Raw genomic sequence first — 22,928 nt, forward strand, 5'->3', positions numbered from 1 at the left:
AAAAACTACATATTAATAGATTTTCAATACACCAACAAAAATGTTCATTTTGTGATGAATGAGGACCAGATTCTTGAAAAGATTTGTAACATAACGGGCAGTATTACATTAAACTATTATTTTTAAGAAGAACCTGATCAAAGCCAATACTAAATATCTATTAATTTAAAAATAAAGCATTACATTATTCATCTACGGCTTGGCTTGTCTCATTCCTGGCATATTAAGTGAAACACCTACAAAGGGAATGTTGTGGAAAACACCACAGTTAAAGAAAAAATTCCACACGGATCCGGTGATACCGGTTTTGACCGTAAAAGATTAATTTTCCCACAGTCTCCTTACAAGCAAGACAGCACTCCTAACATCTGCTTATCAAAGCATTAAATTAAAAAACGAGCGCAATGCAGCTTTTAAAAAAAATGCAAAGCATTCAGTGTAGCAAAAGGTGAATGAAGTGAAGCAAATAGAATGATATGATTGACGGTTGAAGATAATTCACCTGACATTCCCTAGCAGGAGTGAACATAATTATAGCAAGCATTAGGGTGTATTCACACCTGCCTTGTTTGGTTCGATTGAATCGAACTCAAGTTAGTTTCCCCCCTTGGTGCGGACCTTTTGGGCAGGTGTGAATACAGCAATCGCACTCTGGTGCGGACCAAACAACCACACCAAGACCCAGCTGAAGACGTGGTCTCGGTACGGTTCCAAACGAACTCTGGTACGGTTTGTTTAAGGTGTGAACATGTACCACCTCGATTCGCACCAAATGTATTATATTATTGTTATTCTGCTAGTGGGAGACGCGCTAACAAGCAGTTTATGTTGTGTATACCTCTGATAGGATGTGCCACATGTTGACCCAAATTTTAAAACCTGAACTTTAAATTATGCAAATCTATGAGTCTGACACCCTATATGCATTTGGTGCACATGTCATTATGCACAATTAACCAAACTTTGAAGGAAGTTATAAGAATCAACCTCCTTGACTAATTCTAGGCATAAGATAGGCTACCCAGACTCAATTAACAAGAAAAACAACATACTGATTCAGCAATATATCTTATAAATTAGCCATAGAGATTCCCTAAGCTGGTCAGCAGTTAGTTATAAAATACCTGTAGTTAGGTCGTAATTAATCTGTATAATCAAAATACATTATTTTATTAAACTATACAATCAGTTGTATCCAGTTATCAAGTTAACATATTGTAATGAGATGAGTGACATAGCTGGACATACTTTAATACTTTGTTTCTAGACTTCTATTAAGTTTTCTCGACATGGGCACCATTCTTACCTCTATCTCTATCTCTCATCTCTACAGTATCCTGCGCGAATGCGCGTTCTTGAGGTTCTGAGTGAGACCCGGAGCTGTGTCTGAGCACATGGTGACAAAAACGATCAACGCGTCGTTTAAATGAGCGGTAAAAACCCGGGGCCGGTTGCATAAACATAGCCGTGACATTAAGACTGCGTCTTAAGAATGATTCTGACTAACTAGCAAGTAGTTAGGGCTAATCAGTCTTATTATTTGGATTTAAATTAGACCAATCTACCTTTCTATGTAACATACTTAAAACAGTTATGATCAGTCTTGAACAAAAAAATTCATGACTAACTTTAAAGACTAGTCTTTAAGTTTTATGCAACCGGCCACAGGTTTTGTCGTGGGTTCCTTGCACGCACGAGTGTGAAGCCTATGAATGAATTTGAAAGCACGTCAATAGGCTTGTTCGACTTCATGTGGCGCCGCAACAATCGACAGCCGGGTGACGTCAAACTACCGCGAGAGTGATCCGCGAAATCATACGGAGGAGTTTGCTTTTAATTGCTCTCTCGGAACTTAGACGTCATCCGGCTGCCGGTTGTTGCAGCGCTGCATGAAGTCGAACAAGCCTATTCTCTTCTCATCAGTTCACACGCACCAGCGCAGCGCGTACACTGGTGCGGAGCAGAGCGAGACCTTAATGGATTTTAAACCCTGCATATATATATCCGAGTCCTGATCGGGAGGTAACATCCGATTCCGATCGAGTCTGAAACCACGTGATCGGGGCCGATTTCCGATCACGTGATTGGATCGGGACATCCCTACTACCAATAAATACTTTGTATTTTTATAAACCCTGAAGTTTGGAATGCTGCTTAGCTTGAATGCAGACTGTGGGGAAATAGATATCTTACAGTCAAACCCCAACTATTAAAACTAATTTAATTCCCCATGTTAGTGCAGTGTAACTTACGCTTAACAGGACTGAAGAAGTTGAAGTAGGAATCCTGCGGGACTTTTTTGATGACCGTCCGAATGGTCCCTCTTTCTTTGTGCTTCTGTTTCTTTTTAACAACCTTGACCGTCACGTCTTTACCTTTATGCCAATCGATCTTACAACTGAAAAGATAAGCAAAATGTATCATGATCAAGAACCATCGGTATGCATGTTCCCCTGGGAATTAATCCCATGATATTGCAATGCTCCACCAAATGAACTACACTCACCCCTCACAGTCCACGATCTCCGGGCCCTCAAAAGAGAAAATATCTGCTGCGTCTGGCTCTGATTTCATCTTGGAGACTTTAGTGAGAACTGTGTTACTGAAGTAGCTATTGGGCTCAAAGTGGAACTCTAACGTGAAACTCTGTTGTTAGACAAATGTTGAAAATTAGACCTCTGCTGCACGCATATATGACCCTGTCTGTAAAATCTATGCTAAAGTTTGATTTCAATCTCAGTCAATATTAAAGATATCAAGGTTATATTTTCACACATGTAGAATGATTTTATGTAGAAAACAGGTTTTCACAGGCAGGGTCAAAACAGTGACTATGGAGTACAAACCATTGGCTGTCCGTGTTCAGAAAATTTCACAGTGATGTCCTGCAAGTGTTTTAGGATTGGTTCATCGTGCTCCTACGTGAAACAAAAGCAGTCTGTTTTAGGGACCTTGGTTGAATTGCTAAACTTAAAAAACTGTCTCAAAGACTGGCAGACAACTTTAGCTTAAATCATACTATAAAAGAGATTTAACAAGGCGATCTGGAGCCTTATCTGGAGGACTAGAGTAAGATGTGGTCATTGTCCATCAACACAAAGACCTACTCTCTATGAGCTTCCTGTGTAAACCACAGTGGGTCAAATCACTCAATTTCTGTAAATCATAAAGTGAACTGACACAAAATCAGTCTTTTCTTATAACACACACAGTTACATTTAATATTATTATTATATGAGATACGCAATGAAAAGCTGATATACACACAAGTGTGTCCGCACAACTCAACTTAACTAATAACAACTAGTTAATTTAAAAACAAGCACAAAAGCACATTATGTAAGATTTCGTTCACATTTGTACTTATATTATCATAAATGTTTTAAACAATGTTTGAATCCAAAGAATTTGCAGTTTAAAAACCATGGGGTGGTTTATCGGTGGTGTCATGTCTAGGTTATCCTCGGTTTCCGCTTTTACTGCGGTGAAATTCAAAGATGTGTTCAACTATGCAGCACTGGGCAGATCGATCTTTATATGATATCATGGTATAGCAAAAAGCAGTACTATTAAGTTGATCTTGCCAGATGTCATACACCAATCAGTTTTGCAGCACTGTATGTGGTAGTAGAAGTGTAGCATCTAGCAACACTCTCTATTGTTTCTATCAAGCCACATTGTCGGCTTACTATGGTTATCTTTGTTTCATTATGTCATCCATGAACTTGATTTTCAATCGACCATAGAGGTAAAGACTACAACTCCCATCATTCCGTCAGCATAGAGGGGTTTACATGTGCTAAGTGTATTGAAGTAGTAAGGCTGACGGAGAAGGTTGCAGAACTAGAAGCGCGCATCCGAACGCTAGTTGAGGACAGTAAGACCGCTAATGTTAATGTTACAAACACTGTTTCGGGTGCGCCTAGTGTTAAGCATAATACACATGGCTCGGTTCCGACTTCAGAGTCAAGGCGGCTGACTAACTGGGTGACTGTCAGGCGGCATAGTCACATTCGGCATCCAAATAAAGTTCCTGTTTTAATATCAAACAGATTTTCTCCACTCAGCAATACACCGGCTGAGACGTCTGTTAAAGGGGCCCTGGTTATTGGAGATTCTATAGGAACGTTGACATTGAGGCACCAGCCACCATAGTCGATTGTATACCGGGAGCCAGAGCATCTGACATTAGATCCAAACTTAAAGTGCTGGCTAATGCTAAACGTAAGTTTTATAAGATTGTTATTCACGCCGGCACGAATGACACCAGACTCCGCCAGTCAGAGATCACCAAAGATACTATTAAAGAGGTGTGTGAAATTGCAAAAACAATGTCAGACTATGTAATTTGCTCTGGTCCCCTCCCCGCCTACCGGGGGGATGAAACTTACAGTAGATTAGTGTCTCTTCATGGCTGGATGTCAAAGTGGTGCCCTCAGCATAACGTAGGGTTTATAGACAATTGGAAGCATTTCCGGGGAAGACCTGACCTGCTAAAGAGAGATGGCCTCCATCCGTCGCCGGAGGGAGGTGCTATACTTTCTAGAAATCTTACCAATAGTCTTACTTTTGATATTGTCTGACTATCCAGGGCCCAGGTCAGGAAACAGACAGATCGGCTTACCCATCAGTCTGTTAGCTGCCTTGACATGTCAAGATCACATATATCCCAGCACATAAAGCCTTTTTTACCAGAGTACCAACACATCTCTACTGTGTCTGTTCCTCGAACAAATAAATACAGAGCACAGTTTACCTCGTCTCGCACAAATCTTATTAACATAAAATTAGAACACAATACATTGACAGATGAAACTCAAATGTTAAAATTTGGCCTTCTTAACATTAGATCGCTTACCAATAAAGAACCTATTATCAATGAAATAATTACTGACCAAAACTTAGATGCACTCTGTTTAACAGAGACCTGGCTTAAAGCAGACGATTACATCAGTTTAAACGAATCCACCCCACAAGACTATTACTATAAACACGTTCCTCGTCTAAAAGGGAGAGGGGGTGGTGTAGCTACAATATACAACAAAATATTCAAAGTAAACCATAAATCCAACCTAAAATTTAATTCGTTTGAAATAATACTGTTAAATATGGAAATAACTGATCGTAACAACAAACAGCTTTCGTTACTTTTAGCTACCATATATAGGCCTCCGGGCCACCACACAGATTTTCTCAAAGAAATAGCTGACTTCCTATCTAAGCTCACAGTCACTGTAGATAAAACTCTTATCGTTGGTGATTTTAATATCCATGTGGATAACCCAAAAGATGCATTAGGATGTGCGTTTATGGATGTTCTAAATTCTCTCGGTATTAAACAAAACGTGTCAGGGCCCACGCATACTCGTAAGCACACATTAGACTTAATTCTGTCACTCGGACTCAATATTAATGACATCGAAATATCACCCCAGAGCGATGCCGTTTCAGACCATTGCCTAGTGTCTTACACGATACTTCTAGATAGGACCGCTCAGTCTAAAACATGCTACAGATTAGCCAGAACAATAATTTCCACCACTAAACATAGCTTTATTAGCACTCTTCCAGACCTGTCTCAAATGAAACATGTAGCAGATAACCGTGAAGATCTGGATATTATAATAGAAATCCTGAACAACGTTTGCATTAACACATTGGATGCCGTTGCTCCCATTCGAAAAAAGAGAATCAAAGAAAAACCACCAGCTCCAGGGTATGACCATCACACTGCAGCACTTAAAAAGGCAGCTAGAAAAATGGAAAGAAACTACCGAAGCACAAAGTTAGAGGTATGGCGTTCAGCATGGAAAGATAGTGTTCAACACTACAGACAGGCTATTAAAACTGCCAGATCTACCTATCTCAGTATGCTTATTAAAGAAAATCATAACAACCCTTGTTTCCTATTTAGCACAGTTGCGAAACTGACTAGAAACAAAAAGCAAACAGAAACCAATAGTAAACTCCAACACAATAGTGATGACTTCATGAACTTCTTTAATAACAAAATTATGTTTATTAGGGAAAACATAGAAACTACGGAAGCAGCCATCACTCTACCCAATAGTACATTTACTACTAGATTACCATACGAACATCTTGAGTCATTTAAACCTAATACAATAGAAGAGCTCTCTAAAGTAGTAACGTAATCCAAATCATCGTCCTGTATACTAGACCCCGTTCCCACAAAATTACTAAAAGAGGTATTTCATGTAGTGTCAGACACGGTACTAAATATCTTTAACTCATCTCTAGAATTAGGATACGTTCCAACAGCTTTCAAACTAGCAGTTATTAGACCACTAATTAAAAAACCAAACCTTGACCAGGGAGATCTTAATAACTTTAGACCAATCTCAAATCTACCTTTTCTTTCTAAAATATAAGAAAAAGTAGTGACAAGCCAGATACGCACATTCATAGCGGAATAATACATATGAAAAGTTCCAATCAGGATTCAGGCCCCACCATAGCACAGAGACAGCGCTGCTTAGAGTTACAAATGACCTACTACATCCGATCGTGGTGAAAGGCTGACGGAGAAGGTTGCAGAACTAGAAGCGCGCATCCGAACGCTAGTTGAGGACAGTAAGACCGCTAATGTTAATGTTACAAACACTGTTTCGGGTGCGCCTAGTGTTAAGCGTAATACACATGGCTCGGTTCCGACTTCAGAGTCAAGGCGGCTGACTAACTGGGTGACTGTCAGGCGGCATAGTCACATTCGGCATCCAAATAACGTTCCTGTTTAATATCAAACAGATTTTCTCCACTCAGCAATACACCGGCTGAGACGTCTGTTAAAGGTGCCCTGGTTATTGGAGATTCTATAGGAACGTTGACATTGAGGCACCAGCCACCATAGTCGATTGTATACCGGGAGCCAGAGCGTCTGACATTAGATCCAAACTTAAAGTGCTGGCTAATGCTAAACCTAAGTTTTATAAGATTGTTATTCACGCCGGCACGAATGACACCAGACTCCGCCAGTCAGAGATCACCAAAGATACTATTAAAGAGGTGTGTGAAATTGCAAAAACAATGTCAGACTATGTAATTTGCTCTGGTCCCCTCCCCGCCTACCGGGGGGATGAAACTTACAGTAGATTAGTGTCTCTTCATGGCTGGATGTCAAAGTGGTGCCCTCAGCATAACGTAGGGTTTATAGACAATTGGAAGCATTTCTAGAACACAATACATTGACAGATGAAACTCAAATGTTAAAATTTGGCATTCTTAACATTAGATCGCTTACCAATAAAGAACCTAATGACCTACTACATCCGATCGTGGTGAAATCTCAATCCTTATATTACTAGACCTTAGTGCAGCCTTTGACACAATAGATCACAGAATCTTACTCAGTAGACTAGAAAACTATGTTGGCATCAGTGGTCAGGCGTTAGCCTGGTTTCGATCGTATCTAACCAATCGCTATGACTTTGTTTATGTAAATGAGGAAGAGTCTTATCACTCCCCCGTTAAATACGGCATACCTCAGGGATCAGTTCTAGGCCCTATCCTATTCTCGTTATATATGTTACCTCTAGGAGACATTATCAGGAAACATAACATAAGTTTTCACTGCTATGCGGATGATACCCAGCTTTACATCACGTCACATCCCAGCGAAACCCACCAGTTTGCTAAGCTAACAGACTGCATTAGTGATATTAGGGACTGGATGGCACATAACTTTCTTATGCTAAACTCCAATAAGACTGAAATACTTATTATTGAACCAAATCGCTACAAACATAATATGTCAGATTACAAGTTGTCCATAGATGGCTGCACGGTGGTGCCATCTTCCACGGTTAAGAATTTAGGCATAATGTTCGACAGCAATCTATCTTTCGATAGTCATATCTCCAACATCTGCTGCACAGCATTCTTCCATCTTAGAAATATCTCAAAAATACGCCATATGCTGTCTGCATCAGATGCAGAAAAGCTTATCCATGCTTTTATGACCTCTAGAATAGACTACTGTAACTCGTTACTTGGGGGATGCCATTCAAATCAGGTAAATAAGCTACAGCTGGTTCAAAACGCCGCCGCAAGAGTGCTTACTTGATGTAAAAAGTATGACCACATTAAACCAATTCTGGCATCTTTACATTGGGTACCAGTTAAATATCGCATACAATTAAAAATATTACTAATCACCTACAAAGCCTTAAATGGCCTAGCGCCCTCATATTTTCAAGAATTACTATCTGAATACAATCCACCATGTAAACTGCGCTCACAAAAGTCCCAGATATACAGCCCACCGCTCGCGGCAGTTGGGGTGCTATCCACACCCCTGAGCCTGCAAGCTTGTCGTACATAGCTGCTCACCCGGCGCTGGGGGTATCTGTGTGCTACAGAATGCCAGGAGACCTTTCTCAGGGGCATATCTGGCCTCAGAAACGCTGGGTCTGACCACGGGGTGAAATTGAGACGACACGCAGGTGTAATGATTACACGGTGAATGCCAGTGCGCCACACTCTCCTCGGGACTTGATCGTGAAACCAACGCTGAAGCGGTCTCATATTGAGCAGCCCGAGCGGTGCCACAGACGCAGCTGCAACCATATGCCCCAGGAGCTTCTGAAAATGTTTCAGAGGGACCGCGCTCTTCCCTCCAAATGAATCAAGGCAAGTCAGGATTGACGCCGATAAATCAATCGAGTCCAATTCCATCCTCTGCAGGGGGCAAAGTTTGCTCTTTTCCCAGTTGACCCGAAGACTCAAGCGAGCAAGATTGAGCAAAGCGTTAAGTGTCCGTGTTCACGCAACGTCTGCCGAGAATGAGCTATTATAAGCCGACGTAGATATAAGACGAATGCGAACACAGCTCTCTCTCGAGGGTTTTAACGCCGTCTCTAACAGTTTCGTGGAGACACAGGGAGTAGAGCCCTGCACGGGCCTGAAATCTAGGCCCTGACCTGGCCCTGGCCCGAGACACTTAGGCCCTAACCCGGCCCTTGTCCGACAGCTTATCAGAATTCTCAGCCCGAGTCCGACCCAAATCCGAACTTTTTAATTCTCCCCATTAGTAATCTGTGTCCGCAGATATAGTCACTGCATCGTGTGTGTTTGTGAGTAGAAGTCTGTGCTGTCTGCTTTGAGGTTTTTATGAGAGAAGCACAAACTTTTTAATAGCCTATATTTAATATGTAAAACTTGAATTTGAAATTAAACTTACTGCGGAGAAGTTAATGAGATCTCTATAGTCTCTCTTGCTATGTGACGCGACAATTATTTATTATTTCAAATCCGTTTACAAGATAAATATATATATATACTTTGTGTTGTTAAATTGATGAAATTATCTTGCTATACGCTACATTCATTATGAGAAACCTTTTCTTTTTACTCTTACACAGTGATATGATATATTATATAAAACTCTATTGTCGTGATAGCACATTATCCACTATCTGTTGGTTCATGTTGGTCCAGTTTAATTCAGGGTAATCATTTAAAAAAATTTATAATGAAGTTATAAAATATTTTATTGTTTTGTAATATTCACAGTGCACATTCTCTCGTTTTAAAACATTCTGCAAAATTCCACATAGATTTTGCAAAAGAAATCCGCAGAAATAGCAAAAAATAACTCCTTACACAGCTTGTACAGCTGTACTCTTGCAGCAATTAAAGCAGTTCAGTTTTGTTTTAAATGGCAAAATAGTTATATTTCTTTTTTATTTACATTTTAGAGCAGTTTTTGTTTGTTAAAGTTTTTTATGATAACCAAGTGTTTAGCGGCCGACAGCAAGTTGACGACATGTTTGATGAATTGAGCCTCTCAAATCAACACTTCACTTGCCTATAATAACAACTATATAAAATATATAGTTTCAGCATATCACAGTGTTAGTTTAAACGTTTATTATCAACACACACTATTTTTAAAAAGCGAAGGCAGGTTGCTCTGCTGCTCGCAGTTGCATCGGGTGCAGAAATAAAAAAATAAAAAAGGCTATACAAAACGAAACAAAATAAACATGAAACAGAATAAACATGCATGTTGCCTTATCTTACAACTTCGCTTTTGCATATAATTTTTTTTTAAATGTAAGGACTTACCACAGAACATGGCATGTATCCATCCAACAGTTAAACTAAGAAAAAAAGTCGATCCATACACAAACAAGAAATAAAGATACAGCCTTTTTACACGAAATTAATACAGGGAGAAGTCTTTAATAGATTATGTCTTGAATGCTGTCTGCATAGATTATGTGCAGTATCCAAGGTTTTAATCTAGTACTTCATTTATAATTTTTCCTGGTGCGCTGAAGGTCCTGCTGTATACGCTGTGAAAACAGCTGCATTGTAAATGTGTGGCTGTGCGTAGCGGACTCATGCTATAGGTTAAACGTCTTCCTATGTTTGTTTTGCAATTATCAATGTCTGTCAAAATGTTCTTTTAATTAAATTGAAAAATATAAAAAGATGGAGAAGCCTAAATAAGCCGAGGTCCGGCCCGCGTATCAGCTGTGACGTTAAAATTGCCCCGAAACCCGACCCGAAGGGCGTAAACCAGTGTTGTAGTCGAGTCACCGACTGTCGAGTCCGAGTCGAGTCTCGAGTCCCAGTGTTCGAGTCCGAGTCCAAGTCCGAGTCACTCAGAAAAAGAAACCTGCATTTTACAGGACACTGTCAGAGTTTTTGCTTTGTAATATTTTATTTTGACCACTAGATGTCGCCCTTGAGCTCTGATGTCTTAGTAATTAGTTAGATTGTTTTCACATGTGTCTTGTTTGGTGCTGTGTATTTAAGATGGCTCTCTCCCTGTAGCTCTGCTTGGTTATTGCGTTTTCCTAAGACAGTTACTGCCGTAAGTTTGCTCTTGTTCTAAGTAGTTTGTCTCTGAGACTGTTTTCCCTTTTGGAAAATTTTGCTTTCTTTGAGACTGTTTTCCCTTTTGGAAAATTTTGCTTTCTTTTGTATTAGATACTCCTCAGTTCTTTTTTGTTTAACTTCTTTGATGTTAGGGTTTTTGGAACATTTTTCTTTTTATAATAAATTTCTTTGGAAACAACCTAAGAGAGCGTCTTACTACTGGGTTCAACATTCTCCTGTGGCTTAGTGGTGGAACTTTAGACTTTCACACCAGAGACCCGGGTTCGAGGCCCAGTCCTGACAGAATAACCAAGCCATACAATGAACCCAGAGGCGCCTAACCCTCAGGAACTCTTTGCCACTGTGGCTCAGCATGAATCTACTGTTCAACACCATGAGACAGCTCTAGCTCAGCAGGAGACTCTGATGGCCAAACACTCACAGGTCCTGTGTGATCTCATGGCTTCTCTCCGTCAGATTTTTGACCGGCTGCCTTCCACTCCAGTCACTGCTCAAACTGCAGCCTCTGTACCTCTTCCAGATTCTCGAGTGCCCTCTCCTTTGTCTGAACCTCGCCTACCTCCCCCGCAACGTTTCTCTGGAGATCCCAGCGCTTGCGATGGGTTCCTGACTCAATGCTCCCTAACATTTGAACTGCAACCATCTTCCTTCCCCTCAGATCGGGCATATTGCATATGTTATCACTCTTCTTTCCGGTAAGGCTCTCTCCTGGGCAACAGCAGTCTGGAAGGCACAGGCCCCCTTCTGTTCAAGTTACTCTCTGTTCATACAGGAGTTCAAACGAGTCTTTGACCACCCCCTCAGCGGTCGACAAGCCTCTAAGAAACTTCTCACCCTTCGACAAGGTAATTGCAGTGCCACTGAATATGCCATACAGTTTCGGACCATTTCTGTGGGGAGTGGCTGGAATGACGAGTCCCTCATGGTGTGTTTTTTGAATGGTCTATCTGAGGCGATCAAGGATGATCTGGCTACCAGAGAACCTGCGCGTGATCTTGAGACTCTTATCGATCAAGCAATTCGGCTGGATAATCGCTTGAGAGAGAGAAACCTGAACCGTTCCTCTGTTTCCACCCTGCCTACCAGTCCTACCCCTGTTGAAATGCTACCAGGGCACCACGATTCCTCTGAACCTATGCAGTTGGGTAGGACTCGACTGTCTCCTTCAGAACGAGACCGTCGCATGAGAGAGCGCTGTTGCCTTTATTGTGGATTGTATGGTCATTTTCGTTCCAATTGCCCAGAGCTCTCGGGAAACTCCCGGTCCCGCACAGGCATGGAAGGACTGTAACGGGAGTGACACGCACTACTTCTCCTTCCAACTCTGGGTTGTCGCTTCCTATCACACTCACTTGGGGAGACCAAAGACACGTACTCCAGGCCTTGATTGATTCCGGCGCAGCCGGGAATTTCATGGATATTTCTCTTGCTAAAAGTCTCCAGATCCCCACTAATCCCCTTCCTGCTCCGCTAACTGTGACAGCCTTGGATGGAAGACCATTAGCCCTGGAGAAATAACCCACCTCACCTCTCAACTTTGTCTCTTAACTAACCAGCACCAGGAGAGTATGTGCTTTCACCTAATACAGTCTCCTGAGTTTCCTGTTATCCTTGGTTACCCCTGGCTCCTCCAGCATAACCCTCACTTTGACTGGTCCACTGGCTCAGTCCTTAGCTGGGGTCTCACCTGTCAGACTACATGCTTGGCCCATGATTCCCCTGACCCTATTCTCGAGTCCCAGGAACCCCTAGATCTCTCTCAAGTCCCTACTCCATACCACCATCTCAAGGCAGTGTTCAGTAAAAGTAAGGCTACGTCCTTACCTCCTCATCGCCCCTCAGACTGTGCAATTGAGCTACTCCCGGGAACTGATCCCCCCAGAGGTCGTATTTTCTCATTGTCCTCCCCTGAACGCACTGCCATGGACAAGTACATCAATGAATCCCTTGTGGCAGGGATCATCCGTTTGTCCACTTCTCCTGCTGGAGCTGGATTCTTCTTTGTCGGGAAGAAGGATGGTGGACTTCGACCATGTATAGACTACAGGGGGCTTAATAAGATCACTATTCGTAACCGATATCCATTACCACTAATGGTCACAGCTTTTGAAATTCTTCAAGAAGCTTCCATCTTCTCTAAGCTCGATTTGCGCAATGCCTACCATCTTGTGCGCATCAGACAAGGAGATGAGTGGAAGACCGCATTCAACACACCCACTGGACACTACGAATACTTAGTCATGCCTTTCGGTCTCACTAATGCTCCTGCAGTCTTTCAAGCCCTCATTAATGACATTCTCAGGGATATGCTCAACAAGTTTGTGTTTGTCTACTTGGATGATATCCTCATCTTTTCAAGTTCCCTCCAAGAGCATGTAAAACATGTCAGTAAGGTCCTGAGACGGCTTCTTGACAACCATCTGTATGTAAAGCCGGAGAAATGTGAGTTTCATGTGACCCACGTCCAGTTTCTAGGGTTCATCATCAAGCCTGGTCACATACAAATGGACCCTCAAAAGGTTAAAGCAGTTGTGGATTGGCCATCTCCCTCATCGGTTAAGGAAGTACAACGTTTCCTTGGCTTTGCCAATTTTTATCGTAAGTTCATCCTGAACTTCAGTTCCGTAGCAGCTCCTTTGTCTGCTCTCACCAAGGGGAACACAACTGGCTTTAATTGGGGACCTGAAGCTGAGTTGGCCTTTAACAAACTCAAAGGGTGTTTTACCTCTGCCCCTATTCTTATTCTCCCGAACCCCGATAATCCGTTCATCGTAGAGGTTGATGCCCCAGATGTAGGAGTTGGAGCTGTGTTGTCCCAAAGGGGCGAGGATAACAAGCTGCACCCATGTGCATTCCTTTCCCACCGCCTTACTCCAACTGAGAGGAACTATCATGTGGGAGATCGAGAGTTGCTGGCAGTTAAGCTAGCACTTGAAGAGTGGAGGCATTGGCTGGAGGGGGCCAAACACCCATTTCAAGTGCTAACGGACCACAAGAACCTGGAGTACATTCAGCAGGCCAAGCGACTCAACCCCCGCCAGGCACGTTGGTCCTTATTCTTTAACCGATTTCAGTTCATTTTATCCTACCGCCCTGGCACAAAGAACCTAAAACCTGATGCATTGTCACGTGTTTATGTAAACACTCCTCAAGAAGACTCAATTACACCTATCATTCCCAGTTCCAAGATGGGATAGCTCCTATTAGGTGGGAGCTGGAAAGTACTGTGAAATAAGCCCAAGCCAGAGAACCTGACCCAGGAGGAGGTCCTATTAACTGTCTGTTTGTCCCAAAAGCAGTCCGTTCCCAGGTCCTCCAGTGGGGCCACAGTTCACGCCTCACTTGTCATCCTGGCACTTCCCGTACCCTTGAGTTCCTCCAGAGACGGTTTTGGTGGCCTACTATCAAGGAGGATGTCACAACATTTGTTAATGCCTGTCCCACATGCAACCAAGGTAAAGTCTCCCACCGTTCACCCCAGGGACTATTACACCCTCTTTCTATACCACGCAGACCTTGGTCTCATATTTCCATGGATTTTATCACTGGACTACCACCATCACAGGGCAACACCACTATCCTGGTCATAATTGATAGATTCTCTAAGGCTGCCCGTTTTATTCCCCTGCCCAAACTACCCACTGCAAAAGTTACTGCTGATTTGATCATAACCCATGTTTTTCGAATCTTTGGCATTCCACAAGACATAGTCTCTGATCGAGGACCTCAATTTTCCTCTCGCTTCTGGCGGGCGTTTTGTCAGTCTTTGGGGGCATCGGTGAGTCTATCCTCTGGGTTCCACCCAGAGTCCAATGGGCAAACGGAGAGGCTTAACCAAGATCTCGAGACTACCTTAAGGTGTATGGCAGCTAACAACCCATCCTCTTGGTCTTCCTTCGTCATGTGGGCAGAATATGCTCACAACACCCTTCGCTCCTCTGCTACAGGCATGTCCCCTTTCGAGTGCCAGTTTGGGTATACTCCTCCACTATTCCCTGAGCAAGAGGTGGAAGCTGCTGTTCCCTCTGCCCAACAGTTCGTCAAGCGCTGCCGCCAGACATGGAAAAAGGCCAGACTCAAACTCCTGAAGGTCTCTCAGCAGTACCAACACCAGGCGAATCGCAAACGCAGTATTGCCCCCACCCTGCGCCCTGGCCAAAGGGTATGGCTCTCCACTAAGAACATTCCCTTGCGGGTGGAGTCTCGTAAACTTTCCCAGAGGTTCATTGGACCCTTCAAGATTTCTAGGAAAGTTAACCCTGTTACTTATCGTTTATACTTGCCTAAGTCTTTAAAGATTAATCCCACTTTTCATGTCTCACTGTTAAAACCTGTCTTGTCTTCTCCTTTTCTTGTGAAAGGTAAACCTCCCCCTCCTCGTATCATTGGTGGCCAGCCAGCCTACACAGTCCGCCGAATACTGAAGGTCCGTCAAGTACGTGGGTCCCGGCAGTATCTTGTGGACTGGGAAGGCTATGGTCCTGAGGAGCGCTCCTGGGTCCCTACCAAAGACATCTTAGACCGCAATCTTATTCAAGAATTTCATGCTCGTGAATCCAGTCATCCTGGAGGGAACGTCAGAAGTCGTTCCTAGAGGGGGGGTCCTGTCAGAGTTTTTGCTTTGTAATATTTTATTTTGACCACTAGATGTCGCCCTTGAGCTCTGATGTCTTAGTAATTAGTTAGATTGTTTTCACATGTGTCTTGTTTGGTGCTGTGTATTTAAGATAACTCTCTCCCTGTAGCTCTGCTTGGTTGTTGCGTTTTCCTAAGACAGTTACTGCCGTAAGTTTGCTCTTGTTCTAAGTAGTTTGTCTCTGAGACTGTTTTCCCTTTTGGAAAATTTTGCTTTCTTTGAGACTGTTTTCCCTTTTGGAAAATTTTGCTTTCTTTTGTATTAGATACTCCTCAGTTCTTTTTTGTTTAACTTCTTTGATGTTAGGGTTTTTGGAACATTTTTCTTTTTATAATAAATTTCTTTGGAAACAACCTAAGAGAGCGTCTTACTACTGGGTTCAACATTCTCCTGTAGTTTAGTGGTGGAACTTTAGACTTTCACACCAGAGACCCGGGTTCGAGGCCCAGTCCTGACAGGACACTGTATTTTAAAGATACTTAAAACTTAAAAATCAATACGATATGCAGAGAGAGAGAGAGAGAGAGAGAGAGAGAGAGAGAGAGTCATATTTTGGACCCAACATCCAATAGGAAAATTCAACTGCAGTAGCCACCGTTCAACCTGAAGAGGGCAGCACTCAGACATTTTTACACCATATATTGTAGTATTGAAACACTTTATATCCAAATGTCAAGAAACGTACATCAAAATCAATGAACGGCACTAATAAATCATCATTCTAACAGATCAGTAACTAAAAAAACTTGGATTAGGGTTTAGTTACTCTTTTTAAGTTATCAACAGACAAAAAAATACTGTAATCTGAACCAGACATACATTAACCCTAGCTTCTTCTGTTAGTTAGATATGCATTAGTCAATAATATTTTTTGAAAAAAGCTAACGCTAGGCAATGGAAAGCATTTTACTTACTTTTCTGGGTGCATCCGTGACAGGTGTCTGTTAAAGTTTGAGGTTGTCTTTTCCTCAATTGTGGGGTTACACACACAACATTTAGCGCTGCTCTTTCCAGCATTAGAAGCAAAATTCACGTAGGCGAACTTTACGATCCGGGGCACGTCTTTCTGCATTTTACAAATGTGAACATTTAGCCCGCGAATCATACATCATGCATTGCACGAGCGTAAAAGTGAGTGACGTCAGTGAGTGTGTTGTCAAGCAAAGAGAGCGAGAGGTAGCAGTGTCTGTGAAGGGAGATCGCGACCGGTCTTGGGCACGAAACAGGAAAAGTGTAACACCTTATATCATTTTTATAACATATTTAGTCAAAAACAAAGTGCTGAATGCTCAAGTCCGATTGTATATATCCTCGAGTCCAAGTACGAGTCACAAGTCCAGAGAATGGATTCTCGAGTCGGACTCGAGTCCAAAGAATAGTGACTCGAGTCGGACTCGAGTCTGAGTCCAGGACTCGAGTACTCCATCACTGGCGTAAACAGGTCGGGCTCGGGCTGAAATGCAGGGCTCTAACAGGGAGAGAGACAGCTCGAATGGTGGTACTTTGTATTGATATGCCCTCCCAGACGCACCCGCTCACGGCTCTCTTGATCCTCAGGAGACCTGGAGAGGGAAGAGGAATGCACTCTAGTGTGGTTATGTGGGTTCCGGCTGGACAGCCGGTGGAACAGCAAAATGAAACCAAGGATTTTCCACCGGCCCTCTTCCGGGGGAGGGAGCGGTGCCTTCACCGCTTGAACCTCGTTTGTCACGGGTAGCAGGCTGAGCGGGCGGGGCGAGCTGCTGACGACCGGTTCCTCTGCGCTGCCGAGATGAGGTCTGAGGAGGGGGAATGGGGGTGGCCGCTGCAGGACGCCCTCGGCGAGAGGCAGACTGAGGAGCCGGCGTTGGTGGACCAGGGCAGCTGTCTTCCGCTGGGGCACGACCTAGGAGATTGCCTCAGTTGCGCCACGGAGCTGAATGACTCCCCGGACTCGCCGAAGAGGCCGGTCTGTGAGACTGGAGCATCCAGGACCTTGTTCTTGTCTGCGTCCGTCATGTCAGCCAGACACAGCCGGAGGTGGCGTTCTTGGACCACCATGGTGGACATCGCACGACCGAGGGTTGTCTCCCTCATGCAGATCTCTCAAGGCCTTCGCTTGGACCTGCACAGATCCATGGCATGCAACGGATGCCGCCTCTCCACAGGCTCGGACTCCAAGCCCGCGAAGGAAGGGTCGCCGGTCCTTCCAGGAGGCAGCGGGGGCCGGACACAGTTGCATCGTGACCCCCTGCTCCACCGAAGGGATGCCGACGTAACCCTTAGCGGCTCCATCAACAAGGGAGGTGAGGGGTGAAGGCTGAACGGTCGTAAATGGCCGAATTCCATGTTAGAGTGAGCTCTTCGTGCCCGTGGGAAAGAAGGGCACAGGAGGTAAGGACCGAGAGGCCCGAGCAGCTCCGAAGTACCAATCATGCAGACGGGCTGGTTCGGGAGGAGGGGGGTTAACCCATTCCAACCCTACCGATCCGCCGCTCGAGCGGGAACGGCCACCATCTCCGGGTCGAACTCTGCCTCGGATGGAATGGGGGCTCCCCTCTGATGCTGCTGAAGTGACGGGACCAGAAGGAGGTCCAATGGATTTGGCAGAAATCGTAGAACACGACACTGCGGTCTCCATCGGGACCTCAACCGAAGGACGAGGAGGCTGGGAGGTGGAGGACGCATCCCCCGACCTACTCAGCATAGTGATGCGAAGAGCGTCCTGCGAGTGCTTCACAGCCGCACCATGGTGGCATTCAGCACTGCAAAGGCGCAGACGTCATTCCCATAGAAACTACAGTCGTCTCCGCAATCCAAGAGGGTCATGCTCTCACAGAGAGAACAAAAACCCTCCACGAGCGCAGCCTCGAGGTGCTCGATGCCCAAGCATGAAAATAACGCTCGAGACCGTCTCTGGAACTCCTGTACTTCTGCATCCAAGATCGCATGGAGGAAAAGCTATCCTGAAGACGAATGATCTCTGAATATACGAGAGAGTGGCTGTCTTTAAAAAGACACAGAGCTCTCACGTATCACTCTTTCAGGGAAATCACTCTATAGGTGCTCAGCTGGTGATGCGCACAGGGAGAGGCAACGCACACACTGAAACTTTTTTCTTATATACGCACCTGGCGGGGCAGCGCCGGCATAATGCAAATACCTCAATGCCAAGTTCATTGGCGTTTTAGTAGTAAACGAAGCAGATTGGTCTCTCTAAGCGAGTTCGCAATTCGTCAGTCACGACGTGACGCCGTAGTGACCGACTGAAAGGGAACTATTAGCATGTCCCCAACCAAGGAAATGGTCAGGCGTGAGTGAGCGCATCTGGCCATTCGTTCTGGTGGTTTGAATTTGGCACTTAAAAAAAGCAGCTATAGCAACAGAAGCTAATTCTAGTGCACATGAACGATTTAGGGAGCTTTGTGCCATATGTAACAAAAAAGCGTATGTAACAAAAAATGTTTTATGGTCTACAACGCGTGAATTCGCTTAGAGCACCTTTAAAGTAAAGATTTTTAAAACAAAATATAACAACTTACTTGCAGCATTTTATTGTGCATATCCACATGTCTAAAGATGGTGAGCCAGAATTCCGGGATTCCTTTTGGATCAACGGCACCGTCTGAATCTGCCTGCTTCTCTTCCAGAGCAACTCTCTTTTTTAAATCCTGAAGATGAATCAGTTTATTGTTTCCAGCCTTATTCTAACACTCATGGGCAATCATTGCATTTTCAGCAGTGAGTCTTGTTCCATACAGACATGGAATGAGCATTTATGGGATTCACTCCGCCATTTAAAGGAAAACACCACCGTTTTTCAATATTTTACTATGTTCTTACCTCAACTTAGACGAATGAATACATACCTATCTTTATTCAGTGCATGCACTTAATCTTTGTACAGTGAATGTGTTAGCATTTAGCCTAGCCCCATTAATTCGTTAGAATCCAAACAGGGATGAATTTAGAAGCCACCAAACACTTCCACGTTTTCCCTATTTAAAGACTGTTACATGAGTAGTTACACGAGTAAGTATGGTGGCACAAAATAAAATGTGGCCATTTTTTTCTGCGCGCCAAGGTCGAAGTGCTGCAAACTAAGTGCTCTTCCGCCATACAATATAGTTCTCATTTTTTATCCTCTTCTAAAAAATCACCATGTTTTAACACATTCAAGACACGCTGTACAAAGATTAAGTGCACGCATTGAAAAAATATAGGTATTGGGGTGTGACGAGACACTTAATCCACGAGACGAGACACGAGAATAGGTATGTATTAATTAATCTAAGTTGAGGTAAGAACATAGTAAAATATTGAAAAATGTGGTGTTTTCCTTTAAAAGGGGCTGTCACTCCCTAAACTTTGCAGTGTGTACCATTACGAGTTTTAAAATGAGATGCTTAACAACCCATAAACAAGTTTCCAAAAAAAGGTCTGCAGAGAAGGCAAAATGCTTAAAATCCTTCAAATAATGAGTCTACAAAATATTTTATGATGTTTTAGTTCATCAAGTTTAATGTGAACTTACAGCAAGGTCCTCATCCTTTTTGTCACTTTGCCACTCACATTCCTCATCTGTTGGTTCAACAGCACCGGTTACAATCTCTCGTCTCTGAAAATAAAAGCAGACATATGACTTTTAAAGTTGGGGGAGATCAATTGACATCAACATCTGTGAGAATTGGCTTTTGGCACAATTTCCGAGATGGGTTCGGACAGCAAGTTACCTTTCTTCGTTAACTATTTTAAAGCAAACATAGGCATTTCATATTCATAGTATTTATGTATGTGCCTTGATGAAAATTTATCTTTTTTATATTTGACCGTGACACCTAACCGAATGCAAACCCTTTAAGGTTGAAAGTGGGAACATTTTCACACTTTCCAAAAGAAAAGCCAACTTCACTTCAAATGCACTGTTTAAGTACAACTATTAGCATGTCCCCGACCAAGGAAATGGTCAGGCGTGAGTGAAATTAGAGATGCGCGGTTGGCGGTTACAGCCGCGGACTTCGCGGATTGGGCGGATGACGTGACGAAAAATAATATTTTAATTAAATTCGGACGGGTGGCGGATCGACTGCCTGTTATTAGCTGTGTCCTTCTAAGCATGCAACCTTAAAAGGTGAGCACTCTGTCTTTCAGGGTGGCAGCCTCAGAAGTTCTCAAAGAGAACTGAGCCTTCTGAGGACCCATAATGCGCGTCACCTGTTGCACGCGCCCCCAGTAGCGCCCACCGCGCCTGTCAGCAGAAAACAGCGGAGACATTTCTGACTTATTAAAATAAATATGTAATCAAAAATATTAATTTATTTTAGAAAATATGACACATTGATGTAGATTAAACTATTCAACAGCATATCAAATAATCAACCTAGAAATATACGCAACATAAACAGAATAATATTAACACAAAACAACTTACAATACTAAAACAGTGACAAGAAAAAGTTTTCTAATACACTTTTATTTAATAAAGATTTTAATTGTTTGGGTTATCCTCGGCATGTTAAGGATCCATTCGTTCTATCATTAACAGCGTGGAGAAATGAGGACGCATTTTGACATAGCTCTTATCAACGCCGGAGAAGGAGGTAACTTAGTTGGCAAACTCAAAAAATGAGTATTAAAAATAAAGGATATAGAAGGTCAGAAAAGGGTTGCCTGGAATAAGTTGTACAAAGTGGTAAATCAGGATGACACCAGTGCAGATTATGTAATTTGTGCATTTAATTTAGGCTATTTATTTATTTATTTTTGTCCCGTGTGCGCCGATCAGAGACTGAGTTCACTGCTGATATTCTAGAGCTTTCTAGCAGCGTCTTGCATCGCCCAGTCAGCGGATGGCGGGCGGGTGCGGTTTTGAAAACTGGACAGAAACGTTGGTGCGGATGGATGGCAGACGCATAATGAGTTTTGTGATGCGGTTGCGGATGAAATAATAGAGCATCTCTAGAGTGAGTGCAGCTGGCCATTCGTTCTGGTGGTTTGAATTTGGCACTTAAAGGCGGAGTCCACGATGTTTGAAAAACGCTTTGGAAAAGGAGACGGGCCGACTACCAAAACACACTTATAGCCAATCAGCAGTAAGGAGCGTGTCTACTAACCGACATCCTTGCCGGGTTGCGTATGTGTGGGGCGGGTCTATCAACAGAAGGTCCAGATTCTATTGGGGTAGGGGCGTGTTTGTTTAGGTGATTTCAAATATCAACATTGGCTTTCAAACATTGTGGACTCCGTCTTTAAATGATGACAGTAGTACAGGCCAACGCAGGGCTTGACAGTCATCAGTCGTGCAGAGAAAAAGCAGCTATAGCAAAAGAAGCTATTTCTAGTGCACATGAATGATTTAGGGAGCTCATGGTTTGTAAAACATTTTAGTAAACCAGCTCTGCTCTGTAGTCGAGCATGTTTAAACAGAAATTTAGGTATTACACAAAACCATTTCGCATACCTTGTCAAAGATAGGCTTGTAGAGCGCAGCGTACTTCCTCTCTAGTTCATGGACTTCCTCGTAAAACTTTGCCTCGGTGTTGGCACTCTGGAGCTGAAGTCTCTTCAGGGCATAAACTCTTCTCTTCACACTCTTGGGCAGGAGGCTAAAATTATGTACTCTAGCAAAGTAACGGTATCATAAATTAAAAGAATATTGTGAAGAAAACTTTTCAGATGTTTACAATACAACACGTTTACGAATATTTACAGTTATAAACTAGGGATGGGCACGAGTACTCGAGCAATCGTGTGATCAATGGCATCGATGATCGATCACGAAAACAACTAGATGAGGTAAAGTTTTTGAACAAACTTTATGTTGGCTTGAGAAAGCCTAGTCTGAGAATAATAGATGGAGCTGTAGTTGGGGCAGATGGGGCAGTTAGGGCAATTGGGGCATTTAGGGCAGATGGGGCATTTAGGGCAGTTGGGGTAGTTGGGGCAGTTGAGGCATTTGGAGCAAATGGGGCAGTTGGGGTAGTTGGGACAGAATGGGGCAGTTGGGGCAGATGAGGCATTTGGGACAGTTGGACAGATGGGGCAGTTATGGCGGGCGTGTGTGTGTGTGTGTGTGTGTGTGTGTGTGTAATATTGTGTTTGTGTGTGTAATATTGTGTTTGTGTGTGTAATATTGTGTTTGTGTGTGTAATATTGTCTGTGTGTAATAATGTGTGTGTGTGTGTAGTTGTGTGTGTTTGTGCTATTGAGTGAGTTTTGTGAGACAGAGATAGACTGAGAGAGGTTGAGAGATGATGTAATGTATTTGTATGAATGAGAGTTGACAGTTAGAATTTGAAAATAAACACTCAGCCTAAACATTCTATGAATGTAAGTCTATGGGACTTTTTTGGGATGTTTGATCGGACGGTTTAGGAGAACCGTAAGTCCAATCCCTTAGAAAAGATATAGCAAATTACTCAAGTCAGATCAGACTCAAGGTCTGTGC

At 43.2% G+C, this 22,928-nt stretch overlaps 1 protein-coding gene and 1 long non-coding RNA gene across 2 annotated transcripts in view; one reads left to right on the forward strand and one right to left on the reverse strand.

Moving 5' to 3' along the window:
* LOC141364412 (nucleosome assembly protein 1-like 4) overlaps positions 1–22,245 on the reverse strand; it is a 42,987-nt gene extending 20,742 nt beyond the window's left edge. The window contains exons 1-7 of the mRNA XM_073869099.1: positions 22,220–22,245; positions 21,942–22,101; positions 20,016–20,099; positions 19,024–19,152; positions 2,847–2,918; positions 2,507–2,646; positions 2,253–2,398 (exon numbers count right to left, since the gene is read on the reverse strand). Of these exons, the coding sequence (XP_073725200.1) occupies positions 2,253–2,398; positions 2,507–2,646; positions 2,847–2,918; positions 19,024–19,152; positions 20,016–20,099; positions 21,942–22,101; positions 22,220–22,245 (757 nt within the window). The remainder of the gene's footprint in view (positions 1–2,252; positions 2,399–2,506; positions 2,647–2,846; positions 2,919–19,023; positions 19,153–20,015; positions 20,100–21,941; positions 22,102–22,219) is intronic.
* The window catches only part of LOC129434108 (uncharacterized), a 59,399-nt gene that overhangs the window by 25,054 nt on the left and 11,417 nt on the right, over positions 1–22,928 (forward strand). The window lies entirely within an intron of this gene.

Source organism: Misgurnus anguillicaudatus, chromosome 6 (genome assembly GCF_027580225.2).
Source record: "Misgurnus anguillicaudatus chromosome 6, ASM2758022v2, whole genome shotgun sequence".
NCBI lineage: Eukaryota > Metazoa > Chordata > Actinopteri > Cypriniformes > Cobitidae > Misgurnus > Misgurnus anguillicaudatus.